Source organism: Phoxinus phoxinus, assembly GCF_949152265.1.
Source record: "Phoxinus phoxinus genome assembly, chromosome: 8".
NCBI lineage: Eukaryota > Metazoa > Chordata > Actinopteri > Cypriniformes > Leuciscidae > Phoxinus > Phoxinus phoxinus.
The window spans coordinates 25,955,214-25,983,027 of NC_136883.1; the positions used below are offsets into that span (position 1 = coordinate 25,955,214).

Below are 27,814 nucleotides of genomic sequence, written 5' to 3' on the forward strand. Positions count from 1 at the left end.
AGAGATTTGTGAAATGAAAACCATGAACTGGCATTATTCAAAATTGTTACAAACCTACATAGGTTCATGCAGGAAGTAAGATTGGAATTACTAATGACTAGTTTCAGGCAGTTCAGAATCCGTTCTTTCTTTAGGGAGACAATAACACTTTGATCTGTGAAATTTTGCAGCATATTTACATTCACAAAGAGCTATATTACACACTATATAAAAAGGTAATATCTTGTAAAAAGCATAATGGAGGGCACTTTAAGCTTTCTTCCTTTGCATAACATCATTTCTTATGTTTCTACTTTGGTCCATTGCTATTTGGGAAAAAATGTTTGGTTTTGGCGCTGCAGTGTTCAGGAGTGTGGAGAGCCGCTTCGCCAAATAGCAACAGGCTGTTTATTCCACTTCGGTCTTGACCGATGCCTCTAGCAACAATACTGCAGAGGTTTCAGATCCCAGTCGGTCCCCTTTCCACAACCTTACAGGAGTAAGCGTTTAATTTGTCACGGAAACATGCCTATCGGAGAAATCTCAATTGGACAAATGGTCTGTCAGATGGTTTGCGCGGCGTGCAGCGCCCTTGCTATCTCATGTTTCACAGAATCATTGAGAGGGCAGACCAAACTATCCGTCCCACAGCCAAAGGAAATATTTCACATTTGTTTTTCTGTGGGAGTAAAAGCAAATATAAAATGAAATTTCCCCCTTTTCTTCCTCAGGTCAGTTTTTGCTGGAGGACTCGCGGCTTTTGGAGGCTGCCGAAATGGCAGAGAAAGCCGCCCAGTTGGACAGTGAAGAATTTGATGTGGTTTTCAGTGCAGCTCACATGCTCAGGTGAGAAGGACATGCTAAATCCATATAGACAACATTTTTACTATGATTAAATACCCTGGACAAAGCATACATGTTTCTAGTAGCAGTCGTACTGGTTCGGTTCGGTTTGGTTAAATTGGAATGACAGGATGCGGAATTTACTGAATTGTAATACAAAGGACATGTTCTTCCATCCAGCTCCATATCTGTTTCTCTGCAAGGTCAATAAAAACCTCACCAAAACGTTCAAGCGATTTTCAATCATGTCTTGCCCAACATTGTACAGCATTTAAAAAATTGTTTATATTTATATATATTTATATTTATACTTTAGATTGATATGAATTTCAGTTTATCTTAATTCTGCTTGCTTAAATTCAAATAAAATAAAAAGTTCCACTATTTACAACCATAATAATTCAGTGCGAATCTTGAAATTGAACTGGAGTTTAAAGAGTCTTGTCGATTTGATTGTGAATGGTGCACAACCCTGTTTTTACGATGAACAATATTAGTCAATATGCGTTTCGCTGCCACTTTGATGTCCAATGTAAAATCTGGGTCCTGAAGCAGAACCGCTGCATTAAAGGATGTTTTTCTATCTCTTCTTTCTCTTACTCTTTCCACCTACCCATTTGTATGGATGCTCCACCAGGACATGTAATGGAAAGCCTGCATTAATACCCTCGCCTCGAGGTTTTTGTTGAATACACTTCTCATAATTACTACACGGAGTTCACATGGTATATAGTTACACACTTCCTAAAACGTATTACAGCCCTTCAGCAGATTTTGCATGGGGCTTTATGCTACACGAACACTTGGTTGTTAATTGCTGTCTTAGGCCGTGTCCCCTGCCTTCATACTGGCTTGCGGTCCGACTTATTTGAAGATCAGGTTCCTGGTGTGTTTGTCTTGGAAGGACATGCAGAAGGGTCTCAGATGGGGGGCGCATTTGAGTGGGGTCGGGGAAGTACGAGACCGCTTCAGATGTGCAGCGTTTTCTTACGGTTCTCAGGGGCCCGTCTGCACCGACAAGTTTGCTTCCTTACTATCAGTTTCAGTTTCCTTGCCCTCTTCAAACGACCGCTGGTTATTCTAAACCCCAACCAAACTGCCACCGCCACGCTAAAGAAAAGCTACTTTCTCAAATTCAAAGAAAAGCTCAAATTTTACTACTTCCAAACAAGTTTTCCCAGTTGTTTGTTTGTTTGTCTCGACTAAATATGATACTTTCGCAGACAGTTCATTATACATGCCGTAAATTTTTTCCTGTTTTTATTTATTACTGCTTTTTTAGTATTTTTAGCAGCAATACTTTAAGGGGGATACATTTATAAATGCATCTTCTTAGAGAGGATTATAGCGTTCTGGAACAGTCTACAGCGTGCTAAAACCCTCCTTCAAGTTGCGTCTCTAAATTAATCTGTTTAAGCACCACTTTTGTAACAAATTCTTCCACAATAGATTTCGTGACAATTGCTGTCTGGTTTCAGACAAATTGCCTTTTAGCATTGTTTGCATTTGAGCATTGTTCCCATTATTATTCATTATCCAAAGCTCTCCTTTTTTTTTGAGGATTTCTATTAGCCTGGCAAGCCAGACTTACATCAAAATGTTTAGTCTGGCAACTCTCTATAGACGCGGCTTAATCCGAGGGGCGGGATAAACTGTTGTCTCTCAAAATCCCGCAATAGGATAGCGCTACAACCAACCAGAGCAACGAAGAAGGTGACGTAGTCAGAGCGGCAAAGATCCGGTCCAGCAAAACTCCCAACACTTCTTCCTTTTTTAAGAATGACTTAAGTGCCGTTATTTGCTCTTTTCTTAAAGAAAAACTTAACTCCAAGTCCTCCAGAGTCGCGGCCAAAGCCGATTTGCAAGACCGCTGTTCTCCATCCGCAGCCGCCATTCTTTGTTTTCAAGTGGCAGCCGTCGCAACTCTGTCGTCATATATTAAGCCCGCCCCTGCCTACTCTATACACGACGTGATTGGCCTGACCCAATTTAGGTTTTTGCAGCAAGAAGGTCTATGGAGAGTTGCTAGACTGCCCTGGCTGCAAAATACATTTTGCTGCCGCTAGGGTGCGTCTAGATTTCTAGGCTAGATTTCTATAGCTTTGTACAATAAAAGGTTACCATTGAAGCTCTCATGTAATGCAGTCTTAGGTGGTTACATGAAGTTATGAATTATTTTATGCTTTTTCTCTGAAGGTTGGTGACCACTTTGGAATGATATAATGAGCAGATTGCGGTGGGATGGAGGAACAGTTTTGGTTGCCAGATATTAAACATTTTGTTTTATTGTATTTTGGAGGTTTAGATCTGACCTAGGGAGTTGAAGTGGATGCTCTCTTTTAGATTTTCACCATATATTGCAGTTGTGGAATGTGGTCATAGAGGCCAGTCCAGTTCTAATACTGTTGGGTTTTGACTGTTAAGAGTGGTCACTTTCCAACGGATGATTATAAGGGAATTCTTTGTCCCTGCAGACAATTGTGGTTATGATCAAGCTATGGTTTATTGTGTGCATGTGAATGTGAAAATTACACCGACTCGTCGTTTAAGAGGAAAGGATTGTAAAACAGAATTGGGGATGGTGAACAGTAACACATGGTTCTGCTTAAGTGCTTAAGTCCTCTGTTGAGAACCGGTCATCCCATAGATTTTTGTGTAACTTTTTATCTTAGATTTTTTCTTAGAACTTTTTGTATTCCATTTATTCCATTCCATTTTTGCATTGTGTTCAAGAAAGGGCCATCAGGGAAAATTCAAGGTTTAAGAAGGAAGACAAATAATTAATTTTTCTAAATGGATATCTAAATGAGAGGGTTTCAATAGTTTAAATGAAGGCAGATGCATATTTTAGGACTCATTTATACTGCGTAAGAAAGCAACAACGGTGCAGAAAAAGTATTTTTTTATAATTGTCAATGTACTTAATACGTTTATATTTGTAAATGATTAGAAAATATTGTCTAACAATAATTAAAATGTGTCAGATATTTTTTTCAAATTGACTCTTTGACAGCGAGGCAATAGAAATATACAGAGCTACTGCAAAAACAGAAGTTCAAACACAAAATTCTAGGGAAGGACAACACCATTTTTAGCTGTCCAAAGTATTCTCCCACTCAGCACTATATTTTATTTTGGGCTTTTTTATTCATAGTATATCAGAATGAAGGCTCAAAATTTAAATGAGAGGAGTTGAGAGTGGGATTGGGAAATGTTGCAAGCCGAACTCGAACGCGTGTCACCCACATGAGCAACAAGAGCGTGTGTCTGAAATGCTGCTTAACCTACATAGACCCTCTTCAGCTTCACTTGTAGAAATTTCATCCTGAGCGGTATATTAATGCTATGTCTTCATTCATCTTCTTCTTTATTCAACTTTCTCTCTAATGTCAAGGTTGGAGCTGGAATGTTTTCAACAGACATAATTTATCCATCATCTCATTGCTTGAATGATTCAAGTACAGTCCATCCTATTTTTTCTTAATAAAAAGCTACTTCTTGAAACATTTAACCTTAGCTCTTTTCAGCAAGAACAGTTTGAGGAGGATGAAGGAGGGTCTATAAAACTGGCCAGAATAAGAAAAGCGGTCTTCTATCGTTAATCTTCGGCTCTTTCATCATTACAACCCAGCCTGTCTTTGGCTGACGGTCATTGTCTCCATATTGAACTCGCTTTTCAAAGAAGTTATTGCTACCAGCAGGTACAAGCAGCTAGAAGATGCATGTGGGGTGTTTTTACATGGAGGAAAAAAACAAAACCTTTAGGTTGTAAAGATGCTAAAGATCTTCAAAGAACATCCAGTAGGTTGTAGGTCATGACCTGAGAAATAACGGCACTTTTCTCTACTCAAAAATTGTGAAGTCGGGCAGTTTTATATCCCTATTTGGCTCAGTTTTTCCGTTGCAGTAAAGTTGGTCAACAAATGGTCCCTGGTTTGATGGCCAGCAATAAACCTGTGCGACAGGATGAAGTAACACGCATTGTTTATGTGCTCTTTCAGGCAAGCCAGCCTCAATGATGCTGCTGAGAAGTACTACGGACAAGCCGCCAGCCTGAGACCCAATGTAAGTAACCATGCTCATATAGGACATGTGCCATCCACACACATGGTGGTTGACTTTAATTGATTCGGTGTGACTCCACTGCTCCCCCATAAGTTGTATCGGTGACTGACCAACTGTACAAGCTCTGCTGGCGGTTTTTGGGGTTTGTTTTCACAGCATCAGTCTCAAACTTTAAAGCGACGCAGTGTGTCAGAAACGTGCACTGTGAGGTTTGCAAAACACACAGTTGTTTGATTTCTTTGGATGTGAATGCGTTTGATGTTTGGTGTGCAGCTGCCTGAAAGGAAGTTGCCTTGTAAACCAAACAGAAGTGTAAAATGGAAAAATGGAAAGGTGAGGTTGACTTTTAGATTAAGAATTTATTTTATTTTTGTATGGAAGCAAAGACAAAAGACACACAAAACTAGGAATCCGGTAATGGACCCTCTTTACAACAATGGTGGAGTAAGTTATCATACAGTCAACCAGATGAAAAAAAGTATCATTAGTATTATAGTTATATTCGAAAATAGCCGTGTCTGAGTGATGGTTATGTTTGCGTATATTCATTATTTGCATAACTTTATTTTATTTTCTCTACTCTGTATTTTATATCCGTGTAGGAGAAAAAAAGTATTTTGGTATGAAATGTAAAATAATGATTATTTTTTTTAAGTTACCTAAACTCAAGCCACTGTTTAATCTTGCGTTGCTTTTGTATTTAACAGCATTTAGATGTACAGTAATATATGAACAGAATCATTATTGAAATTCCGGCAAGCATGACTTTAAATGTAGCTAAATGAATATGCTGTGCGATCTATCTCAAATATACTGTTGTTATTCCGGTAATGTTTAATTATTTGAAGTGCACTTAAACTACATTACTTCTTGAATTCTACCAATATGAAACCCTGAATGCCCGAAAATGCCACCTTTTATTTGAGTATTGTACAGTGTCTGGACTTTTTGCACTGTCTTTAGGGATGTTTGTCTCCTTAGCAGCTGTTTCAACAAAGGTCCCAAGATCCTTTCCACATCTGGTACTGCTGATGCTGTGACTGCATGCCGTGATAGTGTTGTGAGGGATACTGTGCGGTTAGAGTGTAGGATGAAGAGGAAGGAAAGAGGTCAGGAAACTTCTGGAGGCCACAGCGGGGCAGATTCCCCTCCACTGCTCACTTCCTCTCACCTGACAGTATCTAGAAAGCCTCTATATTGCGGTGAACAATCAAACGTTACACCCTTCTCAAAAGTATACAAACACAAATATACACATATAAGAGTTGGCTGGACTTTTAAGTCCATTTTGTTTACTTGTTTTTTGGCTTTTTTTATTGACATAATATGAAGATATTTTTACATTAATGCCAGACTTACCATTTGTTAATGATGTATATTAATATTTGTTCAATTTTCAAATCAAATTTATTTATTTATTTTTCGTTTTGGCTTAAAATAAAATGGTAAAATTAGATAAGTAACTTTCATTAAATAATTTTATTAACTGGACAATCCCTTTACAATTTAAACCAAAGTATATACAGTGCCCTCCACAATTATTGGCACCCCTGTTTAAGATGTGGTCGGGGACTTCTAAAAAATCTCCCTTTTTTTTAAACAACATAGAACCCAAATGTAAAAAAAGAGAAAAATCCAACCTTTTATTAAAGTACATTACTTTGGTGGTAAAAAAAAAATCAAAAATTTAGAAAAAAAAAAACTTGAAATCATGTGTCCCACAATTATTGGCACCCCTAACAATTCCGCTGAAAAATGTAATTGATTTTTTTTTTAAATATTTTTCTTTAGTTGCTAAAGTTGGTCAGGGTATCTAGGAACTTTTAATTAGTAATTCATGACTTCCTGTTTCCCTGGGGTATAAATATGACGTGACACAGAGGCCTAATTCTCTTACCCATTTGTCAACATGGCAAAGACAAGAGAACACACCATTCAAGTAAGGCAGATGTGTGTCGACCTTCATAAGTCAGGCAATGGCTACAAGAAAATAGCTACTCGCCTTAACTTGCCCGTATCTACAGTCAGAGGAATCATTCAGAAGTTTAAAACAACTGGAACAGTGACAAACAAGGCTGGAAGAGGTCCCAAGTTTATCTTGCCACAACGCACAGTGAGGAGGATGGTAAGAGAAGTAAAAAAAAGTCCTAAGCTCACTGTCACAGAATTGCATCAAAGAGTGGCATCTTGGGGTCACAAAGTCTCCAAAACAACCATCAGACGCTCTCTACATGCCAACAAGCTGTTTGGGAGGCATGCAAGGAAAAAGCCTTTTCTCACTAACACTCACAAACGTAAACGTCTGGAGTTTGCTAAGCGGCACTGGGACTTCAACTGGGATCGTGTGCTTTGGTCAGATGAGACTAAGATTGAGCTTTTTGGCAACAAACACTCTAAGTGGGTCTGGCGTAAAACAAAAGATGAGTATGCCGAAAAGCACCTCATGCCCACCGTGAAGTATGGTGGAGGATCTGTGATGCTGTGGGGCTGTTTCTCTTCCAAAGGCCCTGGGAACCTTGTTAGGGTGCATGGCATTATGAACGCTTTGAAATACCAGGACATTTTAAATAAAAACCTGATGGCCTCTGCCAGAAAGCTGAAGATGGGTCGTCATTGGGTCTTTCAGCAGGATAATGATCCAAAACATGTGGCAAAATCTACACAAAAATGGTTCAGCAGTCACAAACTCAAGGTCCTCCCATGGCCATCTCAGTCCCCAGACCTCAACCCAATCGAAAACCTGTGGGGCGAGCTAAAGAGGAGAGTGCATAAGAGAGGACCCAGGACACTGGATGATCTAGAAAGATTGTGCAAAGAAGAATGGTCAAAGATCCCTCTCTCTGTGTTCTCCAATCTTGTGAAATGTTATAGGAGGAGATTAAGTGCTGTCTTGTTGGCAAAAGGGGGTTGTACAAAGTATTAACACCAGGGGTGCCAATAATTGTGGGACACATGATTTCAAGTTTTTGTTTTTCTAAATTTTTGATTTTTTTTTTACCACCAAAGTAATGTACTTTAATAAAAGGTTGGATTTTTCTCTTTTTTTGCATTTGGGTTCTATGTTGTTTAAAAAAAAAAGGATAATTTTTAGAAGTCCTCGACCACATCTTAAACAGGGGTGCCAATAATTGTGGAGGGCACTGTATGTATCCATTTATTATATATATTAATCATACAATGATGCAAGTGTTTGGTCATATCAAACCCACATTTGAAATGCATACACTTTAAAAACTGTCTGTTAAAATAGCAAGCCAAATGTAGTATTAATATATGAAGGAATTTTTGGTTACTCTTTATTTTAAGGTGTCCTTTCAGTGTAATTATACATTTAAGTACCGAGTAAAATTAATTAACTACATGTTTTAGGGTTCGATAAGGGTTTGGTTTATGGTTAGTTGTAATTATGCATAATTTATAGATATCATTATAGTAACTACATGTAACCTGTGTAACAAGGGCACTAAAATAAAGTGTTACCGAATTTTTGTATTGATTTTACACAGAAGTTTTACCCATATTTTTAATTGAACATTGTATTGTGTTTTAGGGTTAAAGGAAATGTCCTTAAACTTAACAGAAAATGTCCTGGAAGAAGTTTACCAGTACCTTTTTTTTCCTACAGTGTTCTTGGATACTTGGAGCTATAGAGAAAAAATTGCTGAATATGTCTTTGAATATATTTGGTTTTGAGAGGAAGGTATACGTGTCACCTGAGTGCAGTTAATGCCACAGTTTGCAGTTCATTTGTCCCTCAGTCTTGTTTTGAGGTTTGACTTCTCTGTGTTGGGTCAAATAGTGCTAATGTATTACTTACACGTTGTGTAATTTTACAACGATCGTCTCTTTCTACTTTTCCGTGTGGAAAACCATGGCAGCTGGCCTAAAAAGTCAGTTAGTGTAAGTTTTACTCTCGTGAGAGTTAGATAATATACAACTCTTTCCCTTCAGAGGTGGCAAGTGAAGCATGTCCAGAAATGGTTTTGTATTAAATCACAGTAACTTCTTATTATATATTTTAGACATTAAAAAATATATTTGTGTTAATTTTGGTGCTGCGACAAATGTGTTTTTATATGTCCATGTGAGAACTCATGGTATGCTGGGTTTAGTTAAGGTTCGTTTTGATTTATGTATCTATTGAAATCTCCTTATGTGAGCAGAATTGGCGTAGACAACATATTGTTTCCATTGAAGCCTGATGCATTCAACATCACTCATGTAACCCTGACATAAGTAAAATAGATGATGTGCATCCAGGAGAGTTATAGACTGTAGAATAACAGAGTTTCTGGTTAAATTTATGGACATGTGAACCTGAAAACTTTTCAAAAATGCCAAAGATTCGCTATAACCTTGGTTTGTTTTAGAATAAGCATGCAAACAATATTATTTGCTTCCATAAGGTACAGTCACATTAGTGAAATTTTGCATGCCAAAAAAGGTCAATTTTAAACTTTGATGAAGTCACTTTCAAACCAACCAACTTTCTATTGGTCAGTGTGGCAAATTTACATGGCCAACTTGAACGAGTACAGTCTACGTGGTGAAATATTTCACCCTCACGCAAAACTCCCATTCGCACAAATTCCTATTAAAATGACAACCTTTTGCCGAACAGCGGTAAATGTGACTTCACTAATAAAGTGACTTTTTCCTTAAACTGTTTTTTTCCCCCACAGTATCCCGCAGCCCTCATGAACCTCGGAGCTATTCTCCATCTCAATGGCAAACTCCAAGAAGCGGAGGCCAATTACCTGCGAGCCTTGCAGCTGAAGCCGGACGATACCATCACTCAGTCCAACCTGCGGAAACTGTGGAACATCATGGAAAAACAGGGCTTAAGGACCATGGCTCCTTGACTTGGACACATTTGATCTGACAGCTTCTCTGAAGTTGTAAAGGAGATGTTCTTCTCTGAGCTCTCAGTAATGAGGTAATTGACATCCTAGGGCTGACAAAGAACATCTTCAAAACCTGGGTTACCCACGGGATGCTTAAGCATGCGAGAGCGGCTTTCGTCTGGTAAAACTGAGACATTCTGGAACAATCTAGAACTGCGGAGCTCTTCAGACGTGTCGGGAGTCCTTAACTTGAAGCGGCCCATAGATGCATACTTGAAGTCTCATGATAGATTAGATGTTAATTAGTTAGTCAATGCTTAATAGTCTTGAAGGGCAATATTTGCCCTGAGACTGAGAAGGAATTGAGAGTGCTACAACCCCCATGAGGCTATACTCTGCATGTACAGTACATTTAAATGTCATTTCTCCATTCATATGATTGGAATCATTAATATTTAATGAGCACATCATGGCTGACAGAAACGCCTGGACGCAAAAAGCGAACAAAAAAACTAATCATATCGTCTAAACATCATACAAATAATTTGGTTAATAGGCCAAACATGTCATAAGTCTTTCTAACTGTAAAAACAAAGGCCAATTGTGTCAAAATGATTGATTTGTGAGGTTGTAGACTTAGGGTGTGTTCACACTTTTAGTTTGGTTCTCTTGGTCTGGACCAATAAAAGAAAAGAATACATTTAGTCCTGGTGTACCAGAGTTTGTTTGAATCCAACCAAACCTGCCAAGTGTGAACACACCCTTAATGACACTGTACATATGAGCACAGATAATATGTTAAGTTTGGTTGGGATGCAGAATTTTTAGCGATTGCTTTTACACATTCCATCAACGTTTTGTCAATCCAGACATGACACGCCCACGACACAAGATAACTAGTGGTCGAGTAACTTCTGGGATCAAGAAATTGGATCCATTTGCTGCATATTGCCAAAAATGACATGAAAGGAACATCCGATAAGCTATGTAGCCTGAAGGAAATTAGCGAATTTAATTAGCAAATTTTGCCTTACTTTGCATTAAGCTGTTCTGTTACAGATAGATTCAGCGGATTTGATTTCCTTGATTTCCTTACTAATAAAAATTCGGACGAAAAATGTTCATTTGTTAGAATATCACATTTAGCAGAGTGAGTTTATTCACAGCTACACAACCATTCAAAAGTTTAGGGACAGTAAGTTGTCTTTCTTCAAAAGTGACAGTAAAGACGTGGTATTAAGAACTGATTTTTGAGCAACAAATCAGCATATTAGAATGATGATTTCTGAAGGATCATGTGACACTAAAGATTCAGCTTTTCACAGAAATAAATGATATTTTAAAATAAATACAAATTTAAAACACTTTTAAATTGTAATAATATTCACAGTATTACGTTTTTTACTGTATTTTGATCAAATCAAATGCGTCCTTGGTGAGCTTAAGAGACTTCTTTAAAAAAAAAAAGAAGTTAAATCCCAAACTTTTGAACGGTAGTATTTATTAGATCTGAACATTAGGACCATGGACATCGACTAGTTCTGCTGGTAATGTCCTTTTGACTGAATTGGTTCAACAGACCAGAAATGCAAAGTTCTGACTGGTAACTCCTAACCAAATACAGATACGTTTACTTGTTGCACCTACAGTATCTAACAATATACAGCCATAGTTTTGTAAGGGATTGTTTATATGTATTGTTGGTTTAATATTTTCTTGTATGTTTGAGTGTATAAATGGAGCCTAATATATAAAATGACACATTACACAGTATGATGTTGTTCCTCAAACAGAAAACGATGAGCCAGAATCACGATATGCGAATAACTTTAGTTCATTCAGCTATTACTTAGTTTCATGATAGTCTTTATTCCGTGCATGTTCCTGATCTTTAACTTGGTGCTCTTATTTGGTGATCCCAACTTTTTTTTATGAAGGAGTTTTGTAATATGACCCTTTTTTCATTATTTGAAAGAGTTCTGACACAAAAATGAAAATATGTCTTTATCTTCTCGCCCTAAACACATGACTTACTTTCTTTCAGTGAAACTCAAGAAAAACAAATGTGGAAAAAATCATGTATCTTTTCCATGCTATTACAATGGAGCTTCAAAAAAGATGAAAAGCACCATAAGAGTGGTCCATACGACTCATGCGCTATATTCTACATCTTCTAAAGCTATATTATAGCTTTGTGTCAGGAACGAATATAGGAATGTTATATAAACCACTTTTATGATTACACAGTAGTTCCCATTCATTGCAAAAGCATGGAATTAAGCAACCGACTGTATTTAATATGACATGAGGGTGAATAAACAACAGAATGCAATTTTTGGGTGAACTATCCCTTTAAAGTCCTAACAAATGCCATGTCGGACAGCTGAGTCAGTATTAACTTATTCCTTTTTGTGTTGTCTTGATGGAGGAAAAAAAAAAGAAAACAGCTGGCTCTGTGTTATGTTAAAAGTGTATTAAAAGTTTCTGGTTCAAGACGCCCTTTTTTATAACACATTTTTGCGCTGAACTGATTCATCCACTGTTTCATTGTAAAGGGAGCATTTTAAAGGGAATAAACCCAGAATTTGTCATGCATTCATCTCGACGGTCTCTCAGACGATCTTGTTTCTTCACATTTTACTTCTGTTGTCGTCTTCTTCCTTCCAGAGTTACTGAACTCAAATGCAAATAATAACTCAATACAGTCTGATCTTTCTAATATTAATGAATATTAGACAGATTAGGAAAAAATAATGTTGGACATCATGTTATATATATAACAGAGAGGAGCATAATATTGGAATAATAAACCTTTTATGTTGTCCGAGGATGTGCATTCCTCATTACCATAGTAAACCTATGGTACAAACCCATTTGTATTTTTATTCGTCTCAGCCGTAACGTGATTGTGTCTTGTCTGTCCTCCACAGTGTAAGTTATCTGAGTAGTTTCTAGTGTTACCGGTTGTGACTGCATCAATACTGTGCTGTTTTTAGCGGTACCCAGTGTGTCTGTTAAGATGAGTTTTCACATGGATTCACACAATGCAGACTTACACGACGAAGACACCTGCACCCGTAGTGTTTACGTCTTTCCTCAGGGATTTTGAGAGGTGGTGATATCGCGGTTGGTGCTCTCAGAGCAGAGAACGAGTTTACTCAATAAAAGAAGAAAAAAAAATTTTTTTGGAACAGTGCATTTGTATAAATGATCAAGATTTGTAGCCTTTCTTCTGTTTTTGTATAAAGACTGACGTATGTGCCAGATAAGACTTTTCCCAATGTCAAATTTTTTCCACAATAAAGTTCCCGGTGTTCTGTTCTCTTCTCCAGACTCTATATCGTTGGAATACAAACATTTCTAAAGTCTCTGATCCATTCCCTTTCATCTTGGTTTCTTTAACGTCATTTAACTCAAATGTTGTGCTCCGGTAATGCTTTGAACAATGGCTATAACAGATAGCGTTGAGTGTTCTGAATATTATAGCTGCAATTCTTTAGGGTTACATAAATACTTTAAAACAGAACCAAGACATACATCATTGTCTCCATAGAAACCAGTATTCATGTAGGTTTCTCCTTGAATATATATATATATATATATATATATTTTTTTATTATTACTAATGCATTAGGTATCACAGTTTAAAGTATTTATTAACCTAGCATCATGTTAATTTATACTGTAAGTGTACTTATTATTTACTTATTATTTAATATGTAGAAATTTGCATTATCCTACAATGCATTATTATTATACAATAAATGCTGTTAAACAGGTCATTGTTAGTTTATGGTATTTAATGAATTAACTAATGTTAACAATTTTAACCTTTATTGTAAAGTGTTAAAGACCAAAAGAGTTTAAATATACACAATATTATTTTTAGTGTTTTTTTTATAATAAATGCCGTTAAATAGCACAAACTGTTTAAATATTAAATAGCACAACTGTTTTCCACATTGATAATAATAAGAAATGTTTCTTGAGCATAAAATCAGCATATTTTAAAAGATTTCTGAAGGATCATGTGACACGGAAGACTGGAGTAATGAAGCTGAAAATTCAGCTTTGCATCACAGGAATAAGTTGCATTTTAGAATATATTCAAACAGAAAAAGGTATTTTAAATTGTAATAATAGTTCACAACATTACTGTTTTTGCTGTATTTGTGTTACGTTAATAACAGTATCAATTCAATAACATTGTAATAGTTTTCAGCTTGTTCTGTAACTTTTATCTTTTCTTTTTCTTTCTTTTTTTTTTGTGTTTGCACAAGTTTCACTGTTATTATTGCTTTTATTTATAATGTTACAGGTTATTTCAGAACTTTATTTAACCGTTTCTTTTCTAAGCCATCAAACTTATGATTTTGCCTTTAAAGTGAATGATGGAACCAAGATCTTTACAAAGCCATTACCTTTTTTTGAAAATACGAAGATCTAATTAGAAGTTTGACCTGCAAATGTATGAAATGCGTCATTCATATGCGAGCATTTGGTCTCGCGGCACAATAATGTAATGTAAACATTGACATTCACATCTGGGACGCGTGTTTCGCCCCTCCTCCACACACACTATCCTGTTGACAGCCAGAAGCAGTCCACCCTGGAAATGAGAAACTGAGCCATGTGTTGTATCTCACATGTTCTTCTCCGTGGCCCTTTCTCACGTCTGATCACACTATGGGGCCTTGTTGATTTAAAATGTGTAAGGCGTTTGTGTGCATGTCCGCTACATGTTTTTCATCTCCTTTACAAAACACAGGTGTCTCGTATCTCAGCAACAGTCAGGCAGAAGACTGGTGTGAAAAGTGCTTCGACTGAAACAGTACAGCCTTTGAACTGCACAACTCTGTTTTCTTACGCATTGCTGTTCTTTCCAGGATTTAAGGATTTTTCCAGAAATCCAATGTATACCTTGAGGTACTTCACAATTCTCTCAATTCTTCAGCAGTCTTGCTCTATGTTCTTTTTCTCAAGCCCAAAAAAAAAATGCTGTGTTATATAGCCTAAAATCGTAAAATTAAGGCTACGTTCAGAATAGCATACTACTCCTAATATATTATGTAATATATGTAATACACTCACTGGCCACTTTATTAGCTACACCCTGCTTGTACCAGGTTGGACCCTCTTTTTTATTCAGAACCTCCTTAATTCTTCATAGCATAGATTATGGAATATATATTGGTCCATATTGACATGATAGCATCACAGATTTGTCATCTGCACATGGATGATGTGAATCTCCCATTCCACCACATCTTAAAGCTGCTCTATTAGATTGAGATCTGGTGACTGTGGGGGCCATTTGAGTACAGAGGACTCATTGTCGTGTTCAAGAAACTAGATTGAGATGATTTGAGCTTTGTGACATTGCGTGTTATCCTGCTGTAAGTAGGCATCAGAGGATGGGTACACGGTGGTCATTAAGGGATGGACACGGTCTGCAATTCAGTTAGACTGTGGTGTTTAAATAATGCTCAATTGGTACTAATGAGCCCAAAATGTGGCAAGAAAATATTCCCCACACCATTACACCCCCAGCAGCCTTGAGGCAAGATGGATACATGCTTTTATGTTGTTTACGCCAAATTCTGACCCTATCTGAATTTTGCAGCAGAAATTGAGACTCATCAGACCAGGCAACGTTTATCCAATCTTCTATTGTCCAATTTTTGTGAGTCCATGCAAATTGTAGCCTTAGTTTCCTGGTCTTAGCTGACAGGAGTGGTAATTGCTCACGGTACGTTGATGTCATTGGTGTGCACCGTGCTGCTTCAAGTCAAACACATCTTAAATCTGCAGTAGTCAGGTGGTACAACCGTGGTTCAAGTCGTAGTTCTCCGAAAATTACAAGTTTACATGTTGTAATTACAAGTTCTACAAGCACGTGAAGGCTTTTCACAGTTCAGAATTGTTACGGTAATTACGACATGGTGTGAACGCACCTTTGCCACCTTGTGGAACAATTGATTAGTGCGAAACAAATTCAATGCGCATGTGCGACCTGCGCGTACTTACCAAAATCATGCGGTGCACGTACTATTCTGGTGGCGAAAGTTGCGTCACGCGCACTGATGTTGAGTGCATTGCATTGTGGGATACAGAGGCTGTGCAGTGGGTCATGTTGTATGCTGCACATTCAGCAGCAGGTATTTGTAGAAGGAAAAATTGCATACTGTGCATAGTATAGATGATATATTAATGAATGTTAGCAGGTTAGGTTTGTGGATTGTGTTCTGTCTTTCCACAATTTCTCTGCAGGCCTTTGTTTTGCAGCTGTGCCTGCTCAACTTATCATTGTAATAATTATCTATGATCCAGCTGCAATTAATGTACTAATAAGATTCATTAGAGGGAAGTATGTGTGATGTTCATAACACAAATGAATATAAATGTCTCTGCTCTCTGCCAAGCCTGTTTGCTCTTAAAAGTATGTGTGGTACTGTTAAGCAATGTATTGGGGATATTCAATTTAATGAATCAATCAATATTACTATTGATTAGCATTACCAAACATGGACGTTTTATTATTATTTTATTTTAATACTGTGAAGCTGCTTTGATTCAATCTGTATTGTGAAAAGCGCTATACAAATATTCTTGACTTGACTTGACTTAAATGTATATGTTACTTCCTTATAAACCATAGGAATGTTACAGGTGCAAAGCAAGTAGGTTTGAATATATTTGATAATGGTATATGCACTGCAGCATTATTTACATTTACTTGGATTATGTTTGCACACCCTTGTGAAAAAGAAGTGCGTTTAACTGTTCAAAAAACTCAAATTACAGACAATATAATGTCAATAAAATAAAAGGTCTCTCAAGAGTATTTAAAGTGTATTTCTTAACACGCTTAAAAAGTGCACTTTAAAGTAAAACTTTTAATTTGACATTATTACAAATTACATTTTAAATAATTGCGATTTAATAATCGTGTGTTGTTTTAAAGAAATACACTTATTTTGATGTGTTGACTAACATACTAAATGTAAAGTACTTGATTATAATGTTAACAGTTGTATTATTCAATATTATATTTTTTAGATAAAGATTACAAAAATATACTTAAAAGGCACTAAAGATCAGACAATTTCATATAAATTTAAACAATATGACATAATTGCAATTGCAGATTTAAGTGTCTAAAAACCTTACATTCAGTTTAAACTTAAAGCAACACCAACAACTCTACAGAAACGCGACCCGATCTGCCAATCTTACATGTGGTTATAGCAGATAAAGGTTCGCAAAGCAGAGACATAAGTGCCTTTCACCATGTTACAAGTCGTAACAGTTCAGAATTGAAACGATTTTGGAAACATTATTTTAAGGTAAAAAATCTTCCTTAGTGTTGCTTTAAGCATATTCTTTTAAAGTATGTTATTTCTGTAACGACTACTTTTTAAAAAATACTATTTTACAGTGTACAGCAATGTTAACATGTGTCCTGTTGTGCTCTGTCATTCACTAACATCCATTATCAAGTTCTTTTCAACATTGATTAAGATTGGAGAGAGTCACGTGACTGTGCTACGTTCCCTCCTTTCCCAAATGAACACCTATGAAAGTGCAACTGCGAACATTCACCAGCTTTTACAGTTCATCTGGCTCGTAGCCTTGACCCAAAGTTCAGCGATCTTAATATTGTGATAAATCTCACCAAAAATATCTTACGACACAGGCATCCATCACACGCGATATGATTTCCTGTCTCTTTATCAATAAGTGCGCATTTTGATCTTTTTGATTAGCCATTAAGTCTCAGATCCACCATGTCCAGCGATGGAGGAAATCAAAACATCTGTCTCTTGTTTTCATGACCCACTTCATCATTACAATATTGCCTTTTGCATAAAGAGAACTCTTTGGTAAAGGAGAGGAGCTTACCGTTTCCTTATGAGCGCCTTTTTCTTATTATGTTGTTATATAGAAAATCTGCCAGCTGTTATCAAGCAAATATTGTTAGGAATGTGCAGACAACCTATTGGTCCTTTGATCTGGCTGGCCGGTTCCAGCAGCCTCGGGCAGACACGCGGTATCTTTTGAGGGCAACACGGTGCGTGACGCATGGAAGCCTTTGCCTCTAAACCCAATAGCCGATGTTATTGCATGACAGATGGGGTATTTGGTAAGGGATTGTGCACAAAATGCTAAACCCAACAATGTGGTATCGGCTCTTTCAGAGTTTTCTGAAGCGTGAAGGAAATTCAATTAGAGACGACAGGTATGTAGTAGCAGAGCTGTACATTAGAATAGTTAAAGTCACCATGAAATCAATGAAGTTTTTTTGTCTTTTAGTAGGCTATGAATATGTTAGCCTTGCTGTTATCTATAAGCTAGTGTGTTCCAAAACAAAATGACATAATTTATTTGTAAAAGATATAATCATTCAAAACATACAGTGTCTCACTTCTGCCTATATGGATCAACGATTTTGATCACGCTGCACGTCAGCTTCTAATAAGATTTCATGTCCAATCAAAGGCTAGAATCTGAAGCGTCCCGCCCCCTTTACTATAAATAGGCGCAGAAGCTGCGGCTGAAATCGGTCACCTGTTCACACATTTACTATTTACTACACACACATGGTGCACTATACATGGGATAGGGAATGATTCAGACAGTGCTTTCCATTTGGGGCGAATGTAGACACAATAGCACAGAGCGGATCATATGCGTGAGTCTGCGCATATGCTATTGGCTGTTTTTTTAAAAGGTGAGGAGCTATTTGTCCCACCCTGTCTTCATGTTTCAGTGGAAATTACGTCCACACATTGAATAATGCTGCGCGTTTCAAGGCACTTCAGTGGGCCTTTGAGGTGTGACTGATAGTAAACATACTATCTCATAATACAAGAAAAGACCAATGATTCACTGTGCATTAGACTGGAACCTGTATGCATACATATGATACATTACATACATAAAAGAGATTTCTTCAATATCTCGAGGCTATATGGTTCTCAAAAATTTTCTTGGCATAAGATGTTGCAGTCCCATTCATAAGATGCTTAATTGTAAATGCGTTAACCAGTTAAATATAACACCAAAAAATATAATGTAATGTGCAAAGCATGTAATAACAATATATTATTCTGTACGATTTAGAAAATATTTATTTTTACTTTGTGGTGCAAAAGAACAAACAGACATCAAATAAAAAGTAATAACTAGGCCTATATTTATTATATATTTCTATATGTATTTCATATGTATTTGTTTGTATTTTATATTTACAATTCAGTATTAGTATTTAGTATTATTTATCAAATAATGTTAAATACAATTATTAAATAACGTTTCAGTTGTTATATACTGGTTTAAGTAACATTTTAAGTAACTTGTAAATAGAACTTCTATTATAAATAAGTTGTTATCTTGGTATGATAAATCACAAGAGAACATGTCGAGATCATGAGAAAATGAAGCTGTGATCATTCACTTAAGAACCCTAATCACAAAGATGTGCATTTTGTCAGAGCAATCAATAATAATTACCGAGATAACTATAATTTTACACCAGGGAAACCAGCCATCCAGACACAGGCTATGTATAGCAGATATTTCATGTTTTCTGTTGGTAAATTTGTCACTGACTTTTTAATGTATTTTTTTCAGGTCAGAAGTGTAAAGATGACTCTCTGTCCACTGGCTGTGCGTTTTACATAGACGTCACCTAAGCAGTTCCAGCGGCGTACAATTCATCAAGTTGACGTCTTGATGCGCATGTAATTTGTCTTCCCAACTGAATGTATGATGCAACATTTGAGCACAATAATGCTAATCTGATTCGACTGTATGATAATGCACGCTGTTTTTTTTCCTGTGCGCCAATATTAATCATAAACCTAATCCACATGGGTATTTCATAAGAATGCAAGCTAATCTCCATGTATTAAACACAGTTTGGCAACAATGGTCCAGTTTGGTGGCCAATGGAATATTGACTCAGGTGTTCGTGATGTTATTTGTTAAGAACTGGAAATCTTTGGTTGAATATGATCTTCCAAAGTTCACAAAATATATTTTAAAACCTTCTCCTAAAGGGATAGTTCCCCCCCAAAAAATAAACCATGTCGTCGTCATTTATTCACCATGTTGTTCCAAAACCTGAATGACTTTATTTCTTTGGCGGAACACAAAAGAAGATATTTTGAAGAACGTTTGTGTCAAAACATTATTTATAGCCCATTGACTTTCATATGGACAAAATGGTTACTGGTTTGGAAAGATGGATGGAAGCTTGTTTCTTCAACAGAAAAAAAAGGGTTTAACTTTATTTTGATGGTTCCTTTAACATTCTGTTGGCTCGTCGCACCCACATTTCTACTAACTCTCTATTTTAGTAGAGTATTAGTAGAATGTTAGGGCTCAAATAAGTTGACATGTAGTTTCAAAGTTACTTATAGTCAGTAGAATGTCTGTTGGAGGACCATCACAATAAGGAGTTAGTACAGTGCTATGCATAAGTTTAGACACCCATGCTAAAGTTGACTAAAAAGAGGAATAAAAAAATCATATTTTGGAAATTGAACTTAATGCCTTAATTTAAAAAGAAAAATCCAACCTTTAAGGACATAATGAATAATATATCGTAAATAAATAAATGTTCTTCCTTAAAATACAGGGTGCATAAGTTTGGAATTTAACATAGTGGTGTCCAAACTTATGCACCCTGTATTTTAAGGAAGAACATTTATTTATTTACGATACATTATTCATTCACAAAGAAAATTGGTGTCCTTAAAGGTTGGATTTTTCCTATTTTTTTAAATTAAGGCATTAAGTTCAATTTCCAAAATATGATTTTTTATTCCTCTTTTTAGTCAACGTTAGCATGGGTGTCTAAACTTATGCATAGCACTGTAGATATTAAGCAGACAGTCGACTACTACTTTAATTAGAGCTAGTTGACATGTAGCTGCAAAGTTACTTATAGTCAGCAGAATGTTCAAAGGGGACCATCAAAATAAAGTGTTACCAAAAAAGAAGATACAGTAATTGCAACTTTTTATCGCACAAATCAAATGTTTTATATCTTGCAATCGTGACTTTATTTCTCGCAATTGTCCGACTTTTTTTCCAATTGCGAGTTTATATCTTACAAATGTGAGGATTAAAGTCAGAATTGCGAGTTATCAACTTGCATTTGCAAACCTTCTTTTTTATCCTGTGGTGTAAACAAGCTTCAATAAGGATGTGTAAATAATGACCAGTTTCATTTTGGGGTCAACTTTACAATTCTGCCTTAATTCCTAAATCCTAACACACGTATGAGATGTTATGGTGGCCAGGACATTAGTAAGTTGCACCACACAGGTGAGACTGAGAGGTATTGCTGTAGAGCATGTCTCAGCTGTCTGTAAGTCTTGTCTAGCACCCTATTAAGGTAACAAACTGATTATCTCAAGGGTGAAATGGCTATATGTCACATCGTAATGCCCTACACTGGCAGTAGGCCTGAAAGGTGTTGGAGGGTGTAATCGCACTGTGTGTGAAATGAGGAGTGAGCGATATAACCCAGACCACTGCCATCCCAAAATGTCCATCTAAATTATAGGAACCAGCCATTCGGCCAAAACCAGAGTCTTTTTTTAAAATAAGTTATAATCAGTTGACATGGACAAGGACTAAAAAGGAGGGAATGACAACCCTGTCAAACTAAATTGTTGTTTTCTCACACTCTTTCTTTGTCACGTTGTCTCTGAGTCTCACATCTGTTCAGCTCCGTGTGTGTGTGGGCAGGTGAGTATGTTGTGCTTGTTTTCAGGTTTAATTAGTTACAGTCCCACAAATGGATGCAGGTCTCTCAACTAGACATGTGGAGATCAATACAAAGAAGGATTGGATATAGTCCAGGGACACTGCTGAAGTGCTGAGATGGATTTGTCCCCAGACACACGCTGCTTATTAACCTTTCAATCCAAACTCGGTGTACAATATAATGAGGTTTTCAATGTGTATTGACAGTAAATGAGATAAAAATAGAGAGCTGTACCACCTGTGCCTTTCTTCAAGGTTATGTGTCTCTATACTCTTACTCTAGAAATGAGAATAAGGAAAATAATGAGTTTGATGTCTGACAAAAGCGTATTTTCTTCCAAGTAATGCATTTTCTGATATGGTAATTAATTACCTTGTTTTACACAAATTTGTAACTGCATTTGCTTTAATAATGTGTTATAGTTATAGTTAAATATAGGCCTACACTATTGTACATTTTTTAGGCTGCATTTTTTTATAAAAAAAACAAACAGTAAAAACAATTTAAAATTGTAATTTAAAACTGTTTTATTTGAATATATTTTCAAATGTAATTTATTCCTGTGATTCAAAGCTTGACTATTCAGCATCATTACTCCAGTGTTGTTCAGTGTCACATGATCCTTCAAAAATGATTCTGAAATGGTGCTCAATAATGTCTGTTTTAATTATCAATATTATTATCATTGTTGAAAACAGTGCTGCTTTTTGTGAAAATCGGATTATTTGATGAATAGAAAGTTCAAGAGAACATCATTTATTTAAAATAGTTACAGGGGTAAGTTTAAGTTTAATGCATCCTTGCTGAATAAAAGTATGTATTACTTTAAAACTTTTGGATAGTAGTGTAAGTTGTTCATTAGTATAATAAAAATAAACAAAGTACTGTGATAGTATCAGACAGAAATACTAGTTTTTATTATTATTATTTCTAATGTGAATACAACACTATGAAAGACGCTATGGTTGATTTTAGACTTGCGGTTAGGAAAGGTTGCAGCTTGAGTGATTAGGTGCAATAAAAATACACAATATATGCCTTCTCTCTTCAAACTTACAATTTTGTATTTACTGTATACTAATTTATTATATATATATATATATATATATATATATATATATATATCTTAGTCATATCTTGCATATAATCTGAAATGAAAGGTTGCAATTATAGTACACTATGAATAAATATTAATAATTTTTGTTAAAGATGGGTTATAGTGATAAACTAGAATAGCCTACTATGACCTTATTTCTCAGATAACTAAAAATTATTTAAAGGATAATTCCGGTATTGTCACAGTGTCTGGTTTATGTTCCTTGGGTCACCACTAGATGTCCTCCTTCCCCACGGTGTCCATCACACTATTGAACTACATTTCCCACGATCCTTGTCTTCTCATTGCACTCGGCTGTTTTCTTATCACTGATCATTGCACTCAGCCATTTCCCCATTATCATTGTCTATTCCCTGTGTATATATACCCTGTCTGTTTTAGTATGTGTCACGGAGTCCTTGTATTTATCACGCCACTTCTGTGTTTTGTTTCTTGCCTTGTATGTTGGATTTCTCTTTTGGTTTTTGACCCATGCCTGGACTGGACTGCGTATTCGGATTACTCTCAATAAAGACTACTGCGATTGGATCTATCTCTTGTGTTCTTGTGTGGGATCGTGACCGGTATTTAACACCTTGAGTCTATATTGTAGTTTGTTTTGGATGAACAAGAGTGGTGGACAAATTTTTTTTGACAATGGTTACTCTCTCGAGTTTTTGACTATAATAGAATTGGCCATGGACCCATTTAACATTGGAGTCAATGGCCATGTCCGAAAATGTCATTAAAACAGCCAATAATGTTCGTTTACAAAACTGTTAAACTCACCGAGTGGTTAGTGGTGGTCGTTGATGATTATAAACAATATATCGTTGCAATATATGATTCCAATCCATTTATTTTGCTATAAAGGAACTATTTTTTTTAGACACTTCACAACCGTGTAACTTCCGCTCAATATTTGAATCTGAAGCGTTAGTAATCTTTATTTTCTATAGTAAGTAATCTTTATTTTCTATAGCACTTTTCACAGACAAAAGAGTCACAAAGTGCTTCACAGAATTAAAATATACACATAACAGATATACACATAACATACAAATATACATAAGTACACCAAAAATACAAAACTATATTGCTAGCTAAATGCTTGTCTAAAAAGATGTGTCTTAAGGAGTTTTTTAAAAGTTTCCACAGAGTCCAAAGCTCTCAAAGCTAATGGAAGAGAGTTCCAGAGCCTTGGAGCCACCACACAGAAAGCTCGATCACCTCTTGTTTTAAAACGTGTTCTAGGAACAGTTAAAAGGTCTTGGTTAGTAGACCTCAAAGAGCGACCGGAGGAGTATACATGTAGTATTTCCTGGATATAAGAGGGCGCTTGATCATGCAAGGCTCTGTAAGTAATGGTTAAAATTTTAAACTGAACTCTAAAACTAATTGGAAGCCAATGCAGAGCCTTAAGTATAGGTGTAATATGTGATCTCCTGTTGGTCTTATTCAAAAGTCTTGCAGCCGCATTCTGCACCACTTGCAATTTGTCCATAGAGGATTTGTTTAAACAAGTGTACAGTACATTGCAATAGTCAAGACGAGAAGAAATAAAAGCATGAACAAGCATCTCCATCTCTTTTTTAGAAACCACAGATCTAATCTTAGCAATGTTCCTGAGATGGAAGAAACACGAACGAACCACAGATTTAACATGACTGCTAAAACACATAGATTTATCAAAAATGACACCCAGATTTCGCACAACATTACAGTCCGAGGATGATAAAGCCCCAATGGCCTGCCTAATCCTAGGTGTAATGTTGTCTGGGGCAAAAATCAGCACCTCAGTTTTGTCTGGATTTAGTTGCAGAAAGTTGTCTGCCAGCCAATTATTAATGGAGGCTAAGCAATTGTGCAACAAGGACAGTTTGTCCAGCCTATCAGGGCTAAAAGATAAATATAATTGAATATCGTCAGCATAACAATGGTACGATATTTCTCCAAAGCTACCAATAATCTTCCCAAGAGGAAGCATGTACAGGCTGAACAGCAGAGGGCCAAGCACAGAACCTTGGGGCACACCACAGGACAAAGGAGCCGAATCTGACATAAATGTTCCAACGGAAACAGAGAAACTCCTGTCTGACAGATACGAAGAAAACCAATCCAGAGCTGATCCAGTGATGCCCACAGTTGTTTTCAGTCTATCAATCAGAGTGCAGTGATTCACAGTATCAAACGCTGCACTGAGATCTAATAGAACCAGCACAGAGCATTTACCCCCATCAGCAGCCATCAAAATATCATTTGAGACCCTAAGGAGGGCAGTCTCAGTTGAATGTTTTTTACGAAACCCCGACTGAAATTTATCAAAGATATTATGAGAATCCAAAACATTATTTAGCTGGTTCGCAACAACCCTTTCTAAAAATTTTAGAAAGAAATGGCAATTTAGAAACAGGCCTATAGTTTTTAAATGAAGCTGCATCAAGATTGTTTTTTTTCAAGATAGGCTGAACAACAGCATGCTTAAAACAGCTAGGGACCTGGCCCAGCTGAAGAGATAAGTTTAACATTGAAACCAAACATGGGCCGAGATAATTTATGGATTTTAAAAACAAGGTAGTAGGTAAAATATCAACAGGGCTTTGAGAAGGTCTCATCGTGCCCACTAATTTAATGATATCATTCAGAGTAATGGGACAGAAAGAGTCCAATATTGACGGTCTGTGATATTTAACTATATGGTGATTTGCTGATGAAACCAAGCCTGCCCTGACAGCTCTAACTTTGTCCACAAAATGAAACAAAAAGTGGTTGCAGTCAATATTTGAAAAAACAGGGACAATACATGCAACTGGAGAAACAATGTAGTTAATAGTTTCAAAGAGAGCTTTAGGATTTTTTTTACAGGCAGATATCAAATGAGTGAAATAAGAGGCTCTAGCCTCTTTAATCATTTCGTGTAAGTCCATAAAGAGCTCTTTAAGATACAAGCGGTGGACTTGTAGCTGAGTTGCTTTCCATAAGCGCTCAGTTCTCCGACAGACACGCCTTAAGCTACGAATGGCGTCATTCATCCACGGCGATGTATTGACAGATAAAATTTCTCTAGTTTTAAAAGGTGCCACTTTGTCCAGCAGCAGAGTACAGTGATCATTAAAAGCCTGTGCACAAGAGTCCACGTCATTCGAAACAAGAACCAAGCTTGAGTCGAATGCGGCTGAAAATTTCTCAACAGTACGCTGGTTAATCAAACGTGAGCAGGACTCTCGTTTAACAGGGAGAGGGTCCTCATCACAAAAAATATCAAATAATATGCAATTGTGATCACTAACAAGTACATCTTCAATACAGACATTGTTAATATTTACACCATGAGAAAATACGAGATCGAGCGTATGTCCTTTGCTGTGCGTAGGGCCAGAGACATGCTGAATGAAATTAAAAGATTCAGTAATATTTCGTTAGCCTCATAGCATAATTGCCTAAGTCACTTTTTGGCCAAATTGTGATATCTGCCTATTTTTACTGTCCTTCCACTTCTGCATCATCCTGCCTTTCTGCCTATATCCTTAGCCAATCACAACACTTATTAGGATCCAAAAACACTATCTGCCTTAGTCATCTCTTTGACTTAGGCAGTTTTGATACAAACAAAATGGCAAAAAACATGGAAAGACAGATGTCCAGAAGTGATGTATTAGCTCTTCTGTTTGATTCGTTTTCATCTGGTAAGAGTTCATATTTCTTACATTTTCTAGACACTAAATGTAATTTCAGTCAATCAAAGGGATTATAAACTGTGTATTTAAACTTGAAATCACATTTTTTGCTACAAGATAAGTAGCTAGCAAACACTAGCTAAATATGACCTCATTTCTGGTTATATTATGAAGACAATTACAGAGGGATTTGTAAATATATTATTCCTAGCCTGATTTATATAACATTTTATTTTTAAAAACATGGCGAAAATACATTTTTTAAGGCTATTGACAGTATATTCTGATTTACAGGATAACAAAAGTAGATATCCATAAATCCCTCTGTAATTTTTTTCCCATCTAATATGTTAACACAATGAAAAAATAAATTTGAACCTGGCTTTATCCAATTCTGAGATTTCGTTTTTAAAATATAGGCAAATTAGCGCATATTTAATTAGATAATGCCTAATTTGCATATTTAAACATTAAATTACAGAAAACTTGTAATACATTTTTTTCATCAAGTTATCTGGGGCCTATGTCACCAATATTCGACCAGGTAAAAAGGTTGGTGACCCCACAGTCCATGGCGTCCGGGCTCTCCAGTACTTGGCTGATGGTCAAATCAGGTACAAGTTGGAATATGAGTCTGAATGGGGAGACCTGCCTCAGCGAATCAACATCCCCAAAGAACCATTCCACTGGGTCCCGCACTCTTTCCTGCCCAATTGCCATTGATTGATTTATTTATTTTTATGGATTGACAAACATACATAATCCAAAGGATAACATGTTAAAGTGTAAACACTTATTTCCAACATGGTCCTTGGTGGTAAAACATTTCATACAAAAAACACAAAGACCAAAGCCAATTACTCTCAGGAAATTCAATGACTTGCAGGCAATGAAACCAGTACTACCAAGAGTGGCCCACCAGTACTATGACAACCTCCCTCATCAATAGACAGTGTGAAAATGAGTGTGGGAAAGGAAAAGTGGTTAAGGTTAGACATTAAGAAACAACTTGGTTAGGGTTAAGTTACACATCTTGGTTATATTTAGGAGAATAAAAAAACTATGGTTATGTTATGTTTGCACAGCACCTGAGTGGAACTTCGATTAAGGGTGGAAAAGGAAAACAGTAGTTAAGGTTAGACATTAAGAAACAACTTGGTTATAGTTGGAAAGTTACACATCTTGGTTATATTTAGGAGAGAAAAACAACTTTTGTTATGTTATGTTTGCATTTATATGTAAGAGAAAAAATGCCTAAGTCATGGCATGTTCTGCCTAAATCACTTTTATTTGTTAGGCAATTGGTGATGGATATTTTTCTTTTTGCATACTTGTTCACACATCTGGTAGAATGTACTGTTATAATATCAATAAAAAATCACAATGTGATTTCTAAATATTGTGTTTTTTCATGTTTTCCAAAAACGTTGAAATATGACTTAGGCAATTATGCTATGAGGCTAACGATTTACAAATTCAGAAGCATTTTTACAAGTATCATCATCCACATGGATATTAAAATCGCCAACAA

The 27,814-nt window shown here is 36.4% G+C and overlaps 1 protein-coding gene across 3 annotated transcripts in view; it reads left to right on the forward strand.

Moving 5' to 3' along the window:
• tmtc2b (transmembrane O-mannosyltransferase targeting cadherins 2b) overlaps positions 1 to 19,684 on the forward strand; it is a 111,986-nt gene extending 92,302 nt beyond the window's left edge. For 2 of the 3 annotated variants that reach the window (XM_079621066.1, XM_079621067.1), the window contains 3 exons: positions 711 to 825; positions 4,824 to 4,887; positions 9,570 to 10,395. In XM_079621066.1, coding sequence (XP_079477192.1) covers positions 711 to 825; positions 4,824 to 4,887; positions 9,570 to 9,749 — 359 coding nt within the window. In that variant the 3' untranslated portion in view covers positions 9,750 to 10,395. Of the gene's footprint in view, positions 1 to 710; positions 826 to 4,823; positions 4,888 to 9,569; positions 10,396 to 19,364 lie in introns of those variants that run through there. The other variant, XR_013798607.1, reaches the window with a different exon arrangement.
• Positions 19,685 to 27,814: the final 8,130 nt, after the last annotated feature.